At 41.5% G+C, this 14,988-nt stretch overlaps 1 protein-coding gene across 1 annotated transcript in view; it reads left to right on the top strand.

The window, feature by feature from the left end:
• The window catches only part of LOC139937235 (proline-serine-threonine phosphatase-interacting protein 1-like), a 31,284-nt gene extending 16,771 nt beyond the window's left edge, over positions 1-14,513 (top strand). The window contains exons 8-12 of the mRNA XM_071932321.1: positions 766-864; positions 2,585-2,681; positions 6,035-6,220; positions 7,506-7,609; positions 10,545-14,513. Of these exons, the coding sequence (XP_071788422.1) occupies positions 766-864; positions 2,585-2,681; positions 6,035-6,220; positions 7,506-7,609; positions 10,545-10,712 (654 nt within the window). The 3' untranslated portion in view covers positions 10,713-14,513. The remainder of the gene's footprint in view (positions 1-765; positions 865-2,584; positions 2,682-6,034; positions 6,221-7,505; positions 7,610-10,544) is intronic.
• Positions 14,514-14,988: the final 475 nt, after the last annotated feature.

Raw genomic sequence — 14,988 nt, 5'->3', positions numbered from 1 at the left:
CACTCTGAAGTAACATAGTTTTTGAGAAAGAGGTAATTTCTCACTAAAATAATAAAAGACTTCTAGCTAGAAGTCTTTTATTCTTATCTGGAAGTACACAATTTCGTCCAACAAGGGTGTTTTTCTTTCATAATTTTCTTGCAACTTCGATGACCAATTGAACCCAAATTTTCACAGGCTTGTTATTTTATGGTTATGATGGGATACACCAAGTGAGAAGACTGGTCTTTGACAATTACCAAAGGTGTACCTTCCCTTTAAAGCAAAATTTTCTGCTTAAGCAGCTCCATGACATTGTGGCCAACAATAAGCAGGAAAAAGTCGTAGTAGGAACGCCATTATCGTACAAGCAGCGCCGTAGCATCGTAGTGAGATCTCTGTGGTCGTAATAAAAACACAGCACGGTCGGCAACCATTACAAAGTAGAAAACTGCTTGGTCGACATTGGTCTTTGTGTTATCGTCAGTAATCGTAGTGGCAGTGAGTCAGAAACACTTTTTACGTAGAAGCAGTAAAGTTGGGCGGAGTCTTCAACTTGCCAAATTGCTGGATTTTGACAGCGATCATACCCCGACTTGATAGTTTTTTGAGATCGGGGTGATTGGCGTATTCTTTGTAATGTCCTAGGGCTGTGTGAACGGTGCTGTAGTTTTCGTGACTGTTTTTAAACCAACAAAGAAAGAATGGAGTGAAACAGTGACTTTACGTGTACGCAATCACCATCAAATAAATGTCCGAATTTTTCTTTATGGTTTTGTACTCTAGATCTTCCAGCAGCTTGAAATGGAGAGAATTCGTTTCTTGAGGAATACAATGTGGGTGTTCTCCAACATCATATCACTGCAGTGTTGTAGCGATGATGAGGTATGCTAGCCCGTTCTGTCTTTCCCCCCTCTCCCTTAGTATCCTCCATGTTTACAGGGCCCAATTTCATGGCTCTGCTTTCTGATGAATAGACCGATCAATTGAGCTCCGCCCCATTGCATATTGACATTGACCAATCACAACCCATTGCGCAACCGAAAGTCAGACAAAATAAGGTCTGACATGTGTGCGCGTATGGGTGGCGCGGGTGGCAGAGTTGTGCAGAATGCATAGAGTTATAACACTAAGGCAGAATGGCATTGGAGAGGCTCACATGTTCTTGCTCACCTGTGCGAAGCCGAATGGATCGGTCTATTCTCTACTAATGATCACCATTCAGGGCAAGCGCTTAGTTTTTGCATTAGCTGTGTAATGATAATAATAATTTGGGGGAGCTAATCATCCTTACTCGCAGCTAAGAGCTGAATTGTGAAGGATGCGGCTACAAGGTGTTCGAGAAGCAGGCCTGCAAGGGCGCCTCTGGCTGCCAGCCCGTCAACCCATTATGACCACGGAGCACAGCCAAGATCGAAAGTGTTTGATTTTTCACGAGGGAGGAAAACCGGATGGTACAGAAAACCCTCGTGGCACAGCAGAGAACCAACACACAACTCAACTCACATATGGCCCTGGCCGGGAATCGAACCGGGGTCACCTTTGTGAGAGGCGAGTGCTTTACGCACAAGCCAATCGTGCTACCCAAAGCGAAGAAAGCATGCGCACAAGCCAAAATCCACCCCTTGCCAGTGAAATACGCTTGATGTAGCGCCGATTATTTGCTTACGGTAAGCAGAGCCATGAAATTAGGCACAGGTTGTCATTTAGCATGTACTAATCCAATTTGATAGGGTGCATGATTTCCTGCCAATATGTGGATGCAAATACAAACAACAGAAATTGTTTAATGACACTGACCGCAACTATACTAAACGCTGACACGAGGCAGGTTAAAGCCACATCATATCCACGTAGTGCCCCAAGCAGGATTCGAACCAGGGGTTGAAGGTGAGAATATGATACTAATATCTCACAATCACCCAATCATGAGCATCATGTGCCCTCATTTCTCTCGTCAGTTAAAATTGGTCAAGATATTGAACTTTATCTTCAAGTACACGCTAATCCTCCAATCAGATCGCGGAATGGAGTGGTGATAAAAACCTATATTGCACGGCTAATATCACTACCTGCGTCTTGTGTGTTTTATGGTCACTAAGTTTGCTTGAAGATTAATATGTTATCACACGAGCGCTCGTGGAAATATCAAACTCGGCCTTCAGCCTCGTTAGATATGGGACGCAGAAGTGCTATATTTTTCCGTATTCCACTCGCGCTTGTGTGATAACTTATAATATTTCACTACATGAAACTCTGCACCTACACGCAGTACAGCCAACAAGCTTTCACAGTGACTATGGAACAATCTCTCTCTTCACATCTGTCTGGCTTCATCTCTTAAATCCTTAAAAGCATGTTAAAAACTCATTTGCTTTTATGCTAAGCTGCGTCATTATAATTTGTGTTCATTTGTAGATACTCTGTACAGTGTCTTGTAACTTTTAAAAAAACTCCCTTTGTAGGCCTAGATGTTATTTATTATTATTAATAATACTCCCAGGGTTATGGGGTTGGTTCCAGTTTCGGGAAAAAAAAAAAATACAAATAATATTATATTTATTGAATCAAGTCAACGCATAATTTCTGTTTCATTGTTTGACAGAATTCTGATGATATGAGAAAAGCGTTGTCTGACTGCAATGAGGACAAAGACATCCAGTTGTTCATCTCACAAAAGGCTACAGGAAGTTTAAAACCAGGTAACGAAACCAGCCAATTCTGATATTTCTATTGTTGTTGATAAATGAAATTAATTGCTTTGTTTCAAACAAATTCAATATTATTTTTGAATTTTTGTGTATTAACATTGTTAGATATGGCTGTATCTTTTCTTGTTTGGCATTTATGGCTTCCCATAGTGTTCCATTGTTGGTTGGCAACTCTGGTGTTGTCAGCAGCAGAGTGTGGGTTCGAATCCCGGTTATGACACTTGTGCCCTTGAGCAAGGCACTTAACCATACTCGCTTCATACACAGTTTGGAAGGTAGTTCTGCTCCACCATTCAGGCTCCTATAGTGGATGATACCCACGCCTACATCCCTACGGACTGTGAAGGGAGTAACCCTGTTCGAGCCCCATGAGTAGGTGGCTCCTAGTGGATGATACCCATGCCTACATCCTTATAGACTGTGAAGGGGGTAACCCTGTTTCAGCTCCATGAGTAGGTGGCTCCTAGTGGATGATACCCATGCCTACATCCATACGGACTGTGAAGGGAGTAACCCTGTTCCAGCCCCATGAGTAGGTGGCTCCTAGTGGATGATACCCACGCCTACATCCCTACGGACTGTGAAGGGGATAACCCTGTTTCAGCCCCATGAGTAGGTGGCTCCTAGTGGATGACACCCAAGCCTACATCCTTACAGACTGTGAAGGGGGTAACCCTGTTTCAGCCCAATGAGTAGGTGGCTCCTAGTGGATGATACCCAAGCCTACATCCTTACAGACTGTGAAGGGGGTAACCCTGTTTCAGCCCCATGAGTAGGTAGCTCCTAGTGGATGATACCCAAGCCTACATCCTTACAGACTGTGAAGGGGGTAACCCTGTTTCAGCCCCATGAGTAGGTGGCTCCTAGTGGATGATACCCATGCCTACATCCTTACAGACTGTGAAGGGGGTAACCTTGTTTCAGCCCCATGAGTAGGTAGCTCCTAGTGGATGATACCCAAGCCTACATCTTTACAGACTGTGAAGGGGGTAACCCTGTTTCAGCCCCATGAGTAGGTAGCTCCTAGTGGATGATACCCATGCCTACATCCTTACAGACTGTGAAGGGGGTAACCCTGTTTCAGCCCCAGGAGTAGGTGGCTCCTAGTGGATGATACCCAAGCCTACATCCCTACGGACTGTGAAGGGGGTAACCCTGTTTCAGCTCCATGAGTAGGTGGCTCCTAGTGGATGATACCCATGCCTACATCCATACGGACTGTGAAGGGAGTAACCCTGTTTCAGCCCCATGAGTAGGTAGCTCCTAGTGGATGATACCCAAGCCTACATCCTTACAGACTGTGAAGGGGGTAACCCTGTTTCAGCCCCATGAGTAGGTAGCTCCTAGTGGATGATACCCATGCCTACATCCATACGGACTGTGAAGGGAGTAACCCTGTTTCAGCCCCATGAGTAGGTGGCTCCTAGTGAATGACACCCAAGCCTACATCCTTACAGACTGTGAAGGGGGTAACCCTGTTTCAGCCCCATGAGTAGGTGGCTCCTAGTGGATGATACCCAAGCCTACATCCTTACAGACTGTGAAGAGGGTAACCCTGTTTCAGCTCCATGAGTAGGTGGCTCCTAGTGGATGATACCCATGCCTACATCCATACGGACTGTGAAGGGAGTAACCCTGTTTCAGCCCCATGAGTAGGTAGCTCCTAGTGGATGATACCCATGCCTACATCCCTACGGACTGTGAAGGGGGTAACCCTGTTTCAGCCCCATGAGTAGGTGGCTCTTAGTGGATGATACCCATGCCTACATCCTTACGGACTGTGAAGGGGTAACCCTGTTTCAGCCCCATGAGTAGGTAGCTCCTAGTGGATGATACCCAAGCCTTCATCCTTACAGACTGTGAAGGGGTAACCCTGTTCCAGCCCCATGAGCAGGTGGCTCCTAGTGGATGATACCCATGCCTACATCCCTACGGACTGTGAAGGGGGTAACCCTGTTTCAGCCCCATGAGTAGGTGGCTCTTAGTGGATGATACCCATGCCTACATCCCTACGGACTGTGAAGGGGGTAACCCTGTTTCAGCCCCATGAGTAGGTAGCTCCTAGTGGATGATACCCAAGCCTACATCCTTACAGACTGTGAGGGGGTAACCCTGTTTCAGCCCCATGAGTAGGTAGCTCCTAGTGGATGATACCCAAGCCTACATCCTTACAGACTGTGAGGGGGTAACCCTGTTTCAGCCCCATGAGTAGGTAGCTCCTAGTGGATGATACCCAAGCCTACATCCTTACAGACTGTGAAAGGGGTAACCCTGTTTCAGCCCCAGGAGTAGGTGGCAACATGCCCCTGGTGACAGTTGGTTTGGGTCATTAGCCCTTATCAGTTTAGTGTAGCGTTCCGGCTTTGTGATGTGACGCAATATCTCATAAAAATAGTTTAAAAAATACACCAACACATTTTTTCCACAGCCACAACAGCTCATCAAAGGGATTAATTCATAGTGCCTTATTTTCTAGTTGTTCCCCCCACCATATCAAGTTTTAAATCCTCCTGGAAAAAAAAACATATCGATGAAATACCATACTTTCCACAAAGCAATCGCAATACAGATTTTCGTAGCAATACAAATTTTCGTAGCAAGGCGCACTGCCCCGTCTTCCCATTGTTTACATAATACAATTTGCTTTGCTTTTACATTTGCCTTGAGTATGAATCAGGTTTAAAGGCAGTGGACACTATTGGTAATTGTCAAAGACTAGCCTTCACAGTTGGTGTGTCTCAACATATGCATAAAATAACAAACCTGTGAAAGTTTGACCTCAATCGGTCATTGAACTTGAAGTTGTGTGCGTTTAGATGGTTGATTTCGAGACCTCAATTTCTAAACCTGAGGTCTCGTAATCAAATTCGTTGAAAATTACTTCTTTCTCGAAAACTATGGCACTTCAGAGGGAGCCATATTTTTATTCCCATTCATAAAAGCCCTTATATTAAAAATCAAAATAATCTCACAATTATAGACAATGTGACACTGTTTCTTCTGGGAATTTTTTCGAAGTTTGCGATTTTTCAAAAACTTTTTGTAAAAATGTTTTGTGCGCGTCGGCCGGTGTGTATACGCGCGTGTACACACATATTACGCGCTGTTACTAACAGCTATGAATTTTGTTTCACATAATTTAAACTGGCAGACATTTGCCGTGCGCGCCCAACACAAGAAGCCGGCCGGTCTTCAACAGCTTCAGCTGTGTCTTTATCAACCGTTTAAACACCCCCACGTGATGCGCTCTCCACCAATAGGATTAGCGAAACTGTCCAGGGTATTTATGAATAAACAATAAAAATCAGGTAAATCAATATTATCCTACTTTGTTATTTGCACAGCACAAGTCGTGTATGAGTGCTACTATAAAGATGGTAGCATGGCAGCCAAGTCGAGTGGAGGCAGTGGTGGGGGTATATCAAATGGGCGGAGTCGACAAACCTTACCGCCTATCCCAGCTGCAATGAAGATAGACCAACATCGAGCGTTACCACCACCACCAGAAATATCATCCCCAACCAAAGAAGGTAAGACGCTTGTGTGTCATAGCCTAGCGGTTAAAGCCATTGGACATCTTCGGTAAACAGTATTGTCCAAAGGCCCACACTTCGTGTATCACAACTTATATATAAAATAACAAACCTGTGAAAATTTAGGCTCAATCGATCATCGGAGTCGGAAGAAAACAACGGGAAAACCCACCCTTGTTTCTGCACGTTTCGCCATGTCATCACATGTGTTTAAAATAAATCAGTAATTCTCGCTATCGAGAATTGATAATTGTTTTAATGTTTTCTCAAAAAGTAAAGCATTTCATGGAATAATATTTCAAGAGAAGTCTTTCACCATTACCTTCTGTAAACTCTGTAAGTTATTTGTAAATCTGTGAACTTTTTTTTTTTTCTGTTCCCAAAGTGTATAATGGCTTTAAAGGCACATGGACACTATTGGTAAATACTCAAAATAATTGTTAGCATAAAAACTTACTTGGAAACAAGCAATGGAGAGCTGTTGGTGGTATAAAACATTGTGAGAAACGGCTCCCTCTGAAGTAACGTAGTTTTCGAGAAAGAAGTAATTTTCCACAAATTTGATTTTGAGACCTCAGAATTAGATTTTGAGGTCGTGAAATCAAGCATCTGAAAGCGCTCAACTTTGTGTGGCAAGGGTGTTTTTTCTTCCATTATTATCTCGCAACTTCGACGACGAATTTGAGTTCAAATGTTCACAGGTTTATTATTTTGGCTGTTGAGATACACCAAGTGAGAAAACTGGTCTTTGACAGTTACCAAAGGTGTGCATGTCTTTAAGCGCACTGGATTCTAACTCTGGTGTTTCTGATCAGCAGAGTGTGGGTTTGAGTCCCAGTCATGACACTTGTGTCCCTGAGCAAGACAGCACCTTGTTATCCATTACGTGCTTTGAAAAAGGGGTAGGTCTCATAATTCATATGTAGTCCCACATACCTTGCTGGAGTTACTGGGCCCAATTTCATGGCTCTGCTTACCGCCGAATTCTGCGCTTACGATCGCGATTCCCCGCTTATGTGCAAGCGCCGAATTTCTGCGCTAGCCTTGTAAGCGTAGAATGCCTAGTAACGTGGAATACGCATGCGCAAAGCCCAAATTCGCCGCTAACCCGTGAAATACGCTTGCCGTAAGCACAGAATTCCCTGCTTCCGTAAGCGCCGATTCTGTGCTTACGGTAAGCAGAGCCATGAAATTGGGCCCTGTACAGCGCCTTGAGCGTTACTGAGTGACGGATATGCCCGCCATATAAGGAGCCGCTATTTTATTGTTCTGTTTATTACAGATGGGATTTACTCTTCAATGTCTGACTACTCCACTGGTGTTATTGGACAAATCAAAGCGAAAGACTCCAATAAGTTCATGGCTAAATTTGACTATGAAGCTCAGGTAAGTTTTACCATAAGGCGTGTCGTGTCTGAGCGAATAAAAGCATTTAGGATTCAAGCTCGGGTTTTTCTATTAGTAGAACATAGGGTCGAGTCTAGTCGTGACACTTACACCCTTCAAAAAAGACACTGAACCACTATTGTTGCATCCTTTGGATCGGATTTAAGGGGCAGGTCCTGTGTTGTGTTATTGTGTAATGCTCTTAAAAGAACCCCTTGCTCTTATCGTAAAGACAGGGGTTGGCCCCAGTGTTCCTGGTAAGATCGGGTGCATATTGCACCATGGCAAATAGACCGATCCATTAGGCTCAGCCCATGGTGCACTAAGCTTGGGCAGTTCCAGAAATTTGGGGCTCGGTTCCAGTTCCGAAAAAAAGCTCGGTTCTGAGACATACCCGGTTCCAATTCAATATAAAACATAAGCCGCCCGTCCCGTGCTCACACACACACAATTGAGCCGATCTATTTTAACTGAAAATAACCAAGTTAATCAGACATCGGTCCCGAGCTCACACACACACAATTGGAGCCGATCTATTTTTAACGAAAATACCAGAATACCCACCCCAAGTCAATCAGACATCGTGCCACCGAGCACCTATTCTCCCTGCATTTAAACAAGTCTTTGATTTGGCCGGCAGTACGTCCGTTGTGTAGCAGTACGTCCGTAGTGCAGTACGTCCGTAGTGCATGCAGTGTGTCGTCTCAGTACATACAAGTGTACATGCATGAATATGCATACAGTACTGTGTGTTTTGTGCATGGGGCAAGCTTTTATGAATATAGATATATCGGCAGCCAATCACAACGTGCTGTCTATTCGGACTTTGGACTCTGTACATGTACATGTATATGCATGAGATATACATGTATACAGGTGGTGGTTGTAGATGCCTAGATGCATTAGAGTGGGCTGTGCACTGTGTACGTAGCCACACGTGATAGTTGATACTCATGTCGGCTTGAAGCCTTTGCACACTGTATCTGCGGTCACCGCTTTCAACATCAAGGCTCAATTTCTAGAGCAGGTTCGTCGCAGGATCGGCTCCACAGAGTCTTTTAAAATCGGAACCGACAAAAGCGGGTACCCGGTTCCACAGAAGAGTGGAACCGCCGGTCCGGTTTTCAATTTGGAACCGGGTAGAACCGGGTAACCGAAGGAACCGCCCAAGCTTACGGTGCACATGGAGTCTTGTTGTGTCTTACATTGCTTAGATGTAAAAGATTAATAAAGTAGGGTGTCATCTACATAATCCTCTGGTTAACACAGTGTTTTCAGGATGAGTTGGTGACCTCCTAGCTACTGAAAGTTTGCTTTTAAAGACAGTGGACACTATTGGTAATTGTCAAAGACCAGTTTTCTCACTTGGTGTACCTCAACATATACATAAAATAACCAACCTGTGAAAATTTGAGCTAAATCGGACTTCGAAGTTGCGAGATAATAATGAAAGAAAAAACACCCTTGTCACACGAAGTTGTGTGCTTTCAGATGCTTGATTTTGAGACCTCAAATTCTAAACTTGAGGTCTCGAAATCAAATTCGTGGAAAATTACTTCTTTCTCGAATACTACGTCACTTCAGAGGGAGCCGTTTCTCACAATGTTTTATACCATCAACCTCTCCCCATTACTCGTTACCAAGAAAGGTTTTATGCTAATAATTATTTTGAGTAATTACCAATAGTGTCCACTGCCTTTAATGAGACATCCAATCCCCACCCCACCCATCAACCCGGGCCATGCCTAGAAAACAGACTACTTGGTGCCAGACCCACTACCCCTGAAACATAGTGCTTTAAAGGGTCGTGGTACCTATTGTAGATCAAGTGCTTGGCGAGGAGTTTCAGCCTGATTATTCATCAAGTTTTTGAGGGGAAAAAGGAAAATAACAGAACAAAGTATTCAGGGGAGTCGCGTAAATCCGTTGTATATGCTCAAATAATTTTGTATCTCAATAAGACACATTGTTTTACTCATTTCACAAAAACCACCTTAGCAAGTAATACTTTAAAAGAAGCTTTCTCCAATCATTATCTTTAGACCGTGTAAGTTTTATTTAAGTCTGTGGACGTTTGTGTTTTGTGTAGAACAAAAAGTACCCAAATCCTTTAAAGATACATTTTCATCCAAAGAAAACAAAAAGTCACATCCCCTTTGAGGGTATCCGCCTCTTCCAATTGTCTTTTGTTAAAAGCAACAAAAGAGGCAATTTATAATTGGCTGGAGTAATAAAAACGCCTCCGCAATGGAGCGGAAATTACTCGGTTGTAATTACTTACTGATTAAGAGTAGTGTTTCATTTTGTTTTCTCTAATTAGTTTTCACCTGCGCTCAATTATGACAAAGGACATGTTATTGCAAACTTAAAGGGAAAGTCAGGTATTTCCCGTTTTCGAACAATACACCAGTTAGGTTTATAACTTGATATTTGAAGTGAAAGGTCACATTCCCTTAAGGTGATCCCTCGGCTGCCGCTTCCCAGGTTGTATCGTTAACTTGGGTTTGATCCCCGGCTACACGGCAGTTACAGGTTGTATGGCTTCTGACGGCACCACTGAGCAAAGAAACTGGCAAAAAAGGATTATCGCCAGCATCAGGAATAGATAGCTCAGTTGGTAGAGCACCCCCATGTTAAAGAACGGTTCATAATTCCTGCGAATGCAAAGCGAATTTTGACGTCACAGATTGACAACAATAAATTCACAACAGTTGAACTGTGTTCAACTCCTGCCAAACATTCGCTGCGGAAACATCCATGCATTCGCAGAGCTTAATCCGCAGGCTACAGGTTTAGAAAGTTCCGCTCTAGTAAAAAAAAAAAAAATTTCGCCCAATTTTATTTGAAAAAAATTAAATATACAAATGAATTCATTCTAATAAGAATTAAAAACATGAAAGTTTAATCCTCTCAACTTTTTTTTTTCTTTCCTTAGGGAGATGAGGAGCTTGATATTAAAGCTGGTGATATCTTGATCATCGTTAACAGGGACGACGATACGTGGTGGTACGCAGAAATCAATGGAAAGAGAGGCCATGTTCCTGCAGATTATCTAGGCCCTTGTGCCAACACCGGTGACGAAGGACACACGACTTACCTTTAATACTAGGTTCAGCAGTCATGAATGTGTGTGAAGGTCATAGGAGTCATGCGTCATAAACACTTGGTTCTCAAGTTTAAAGGCACTGGACACTGTTGGTAATTACTCAAACTAATGGTTTAGCATAAAATCTTACTTGGTAACGAGCAATAGAGAGCTGTTGATAGTATAAAACATTTTGAGAAACGGCTCCCTCTGAAGTAACATAGTTTTTGAACTAAAAGACTTCAGGTCTGAAGCCTTTTATTAGGGATCTGAAAGTACACAAATTTGTGCAAGGAAGAGTGTTTTTTCTTTTTTAATCTCTTGCTACTTCGATGACGTATTGAGTCAAAACTTTCACAGATTTGTAATCTGTTTGCATATTTTGGGAAAAACACCAAGTGAGAATACTGGTTTTTGGCAATTACTTAAGGTGTCCAGGGGTCGATTTCACAAAGAGTTAGGACTAGTCCTAACTTAGGACTAGTCCTAAGAGATATCAAAAATGTACAGCTAGTCCTAAGTTAGGACGGGTAACTCGTCCTAACTCGAGATAAGACTAGTCTTAACTCTTCGTGAAATCCACCCCTTAGCCTTTAAAGTTTTGTTGCATCCAATACACAGTGTCCTGTTACAAGATATAAGATTTGCGTTTTAGCAATTAACTTGCATCTGTCCTGATCGATCCTAGACGCATTATCAAAAGTAATGACAGGCAAGTCACTGTCTTTGACGTGTGTCGATGACGTGCTGCTAAGCATAACAAAGTTATGTTTACCGGACTAAGGGTAGGCCTACCAGCCAAAATTAAGTGTCATATGTACCATTTGTGATTGGTATCCTGCTCATATCTGCTTAGAAAATTGTTAAGCAAAAGTTTCTGCTGAAGCAGGGCTATGAAATTGGGCCCTGGCGGGCAATTCATTTCCATGAAGCAAGTGTCACGACCGGGGTATGAACCCACACTCTACTGAATATAAACACCAGGGCCCGATTTCATAGAGCTGCTAAGCATAAAAATTTGCTTAGCATGAAATTTTGCCTTGATATAAACAGGATTTCTCAACCAAATTTCCACGGGATTCTCAGGATAATCAAACAACAGCTGAATACAAGTACCAAGCAATAATCAACAAATGTAAATTTTGTTGGTAATCCTGTTTTTATCAAGGAAGAATTTCATGCTAAGCAAATTGTCGTGCTTAGCAGGTCTATGAAATTGAGCCCTGTTCAGTGCTTTTATCCGCTCGGCCGGGACACCCCATGTTACGGATTGCAGATTTGATTTAATGACAGGTTTTACCCTAAAAAAAGTATCTTCTGAGTTTAGAAAAAAAAAACACTGCTAAAGATGAAGCACACCACGCCAACAATGTTACAAAAATTCTGTATTTACGCGAAAATAAAATGAAGACTAAATTTTGAGCGCATTAATCATACAAAAAGATATAACCTATTACACATTATATCTGTTTAGGTGTTTGAAATTGTTTTGATTAGTGAATTTATATCAGCAACTTGTTTGTGGCCTGGATCACCATAAACACTCTTGATAGTGTGGCTGTCATTTCAGGGTTTTTTTTACCGATAAATCATTTCCACTTTAATATTTTTTGTGTAGCAGATGAACAAACAAATAACTCATGAGATATTCCAATTCAACCTGTGTGAAGCAAAATTTTTTATAGACATAAACTTAAGGTAAGGTCTTTTGTAATTGTAAATTTATTTGATTTATTATGATTTATTTTGATAAATGAAAGTTGAGCACAATGACTCTAAATATAAAAAACCTGGGCCCAATTTCATAGAGTTGCTAAGCACAAAAATTTGCTTAGCATGAAATTTCTTCCTTGATAAAAACAGGATTACCAACCAAATTTCCCCGTGATTTTCAGGATAGAAGCAAACGACAGCTAAAAAGCAGTAACAAGCAATACGCAACAAATGGAAATTTGGTTGGTTATCCTTTTTTTTATCAAGAAAGAGATTTAATGCTAAGCAAATTTTCTTGCCTAGCAGCATTATTCATGGCTCTGCTTACCGTAAGCAAAGAATCGGCGCTTGCGGAAGCAGGGAATTCTGCGCTCTCGCCAAGCATAAATTATTTCACAGGTTAGCAGGGGATTCTGGCTTGTGGGCATGTGTTCTCCATGATACTAGGCATTCTTCGCTTACACAGCCAGCGCGGAATTCGTCGCTTGGAGAATCATGATTGCAGAATTTGGCGTTAAGCAGAGCCATGAAATTGGGCCCTGATTCTTAAGGTTGTACATAAGACACAAAGGTGGAAGTTTATCTTAAATTTCTTTATAAGTAAATATGTTGCCTAATTTAGTGATGGTGAAGTATTTTTTGTGTTGATAATAAGAAGTAACTATTACTAGAAAGTACAACCATGCGTAAATCGCTTTTGGGAAGTATGTTGGCTTGTTCTTTTAGTCTTGACATTTCTAACATATTTTGATGTTCTGTGAATGGTTGTACCTAAAAACTTAATAGTAATAGTTACTTTCTTAAAGGAACACCTTGCCTTGGATCGGTCGAGTTGATCTTTGAAAAGCGTTTGAAGCCATTTGTTATAAAACGCAAATAGTTAGATAGATAATTTAAAAGTAGAATACAATTATCCACACAAACATGCCTCGAAATTGCACGGTTTTCCTTATACATCGCGAAGAAACATGGTCGAGCATTTTGTAGAGTCAAAATTTTGACTCCACAAAATGGCCGACCGTGTTGGTTTTCCAAGATCAACTCGTGCGATCCAAGGCAAGGTGTTTGGGATAATGATTAGTTCAAGTCTTCCAATTCATAAATGTTAAATTTATAGACTCTCTGCATTCCATGTTGAATAATTCCAATATAATACCATAATGTGTATAGAGCTGCTTAGACAAAAACACACATCACACACACCCAAGTGTGTAAACACCTTCAATAGCATCATTCCATGTTATTTTTTAGCAATTAATTGTTAAAACCTCTAGATTTGCCACAAGTTTTCGTTCTATAAACGAATAAGTGGAAAATCGTTTCCCAAAACGGATTGTCTATCCCCTTCACATAGTCGGGTTTTATGTTGGTTAGTCATGGCCTAGCAGGTAAAAGCTCCGGATTCAAGCTCTGGTGTTTGATCAGCGGAGTGTGGGTTCGAGTCCCGGTCGTGACACTTGTGCTCTGAAGCAAGACACTTAACCATGATGGCTTTGTAAAGTTTGGGAGGTAGTGTTTTCTGCTCTACCAGCCAGGCATCTGATGGATGATACCCAAGCCTTCATCCGTATGGACTTTAAAGGGGTATCCCTGTGTCAGCCCCAGGAGTAGGTGGCAACGGCCTCTGGCTAAAATAAATTGTAGCCCACACCTTGGAGTGGACTTCAGGCCTTGTGTGTCAGGCGACTTGAATACAAAATATAAAAAATAAATATATATATAAACACACACCCCATTTCTATGATTATAGTTGTAATGATTTTGTGAACCAATCCATTGTTATGTTTTGTTTTATATAAACATGCGCTGGTATTGTATATTGATTAGTTCACAGGGAAAGTGAGAGCAATATTTTATACCTTTTTGTAATTTTAATTTTCTCTTGTGTATATATATATATGTCACTTTTATAAGCTTGATAATTTTGGAAAAAAACTAAATTTTGTACTTAAATATGTTGAATTGAGAGAACATAATGTTAGTTGGATGTCAGTACTCGGATAATATTGGTGTTAATCAAAGGGTGTGAACCAAAATTATGTAAATATTAATATTTTGATTATGATACTGATTGGACATTTAGTATTGTTTGCTTTTCCTTTATGCTTGAGACACATGACCGGTTCATTGTCTTCAATGCATTCTTATAACCTTAAATATTTTATGGAAATTTCTTTAAACATGCATTGTCCACAGGAGGCCATGTTTGTGTCAGTGGCTGTGGCTAGCAGCTAATGGCTGCTAGCCATATCATTAGCCACAATGAGTGACAATGGCTCAGCCAGTGAGATGACTTGTATACCTTATTTCTTTGGTAATTCCTCCAGAAATAAATGATTATAAAAAGTACTTGGTTAATACTAGAGAGCTTTTGATATTATAAAACATTGTTAGAAACGACACCCTTTTGTAGCCATTGTAGTTTTAGATAAAAAGGTAATTGTTCACACAAAAAATTGAATATCATGAGGCTTCAGACATTAAGACCCAGTTTACACTAGGACCGCGTTTACACTAGATCCTAAAGGTGGATTTATATCCGGCTTTTTTTTTGTTACGACCGCAGATCCAAGATCCACTG

Source organism: Asterias amurensis, chromosome 5, assembly GCF_032118995.1.
Source record: "Asterias amurensis chromosome 5, ASM3211899v1".
NCBI lineage: Eukaryota > Metazoa > Echinodermata > Asteroidea > Forcipulatida > Asteriidae > Asterias > Asterias amurensis.
The sequence above is the reverse complement of the archived record's forward strand: the minus strand, read 5'-3'. Positions and strand labels throughout refer to the sequence as shown.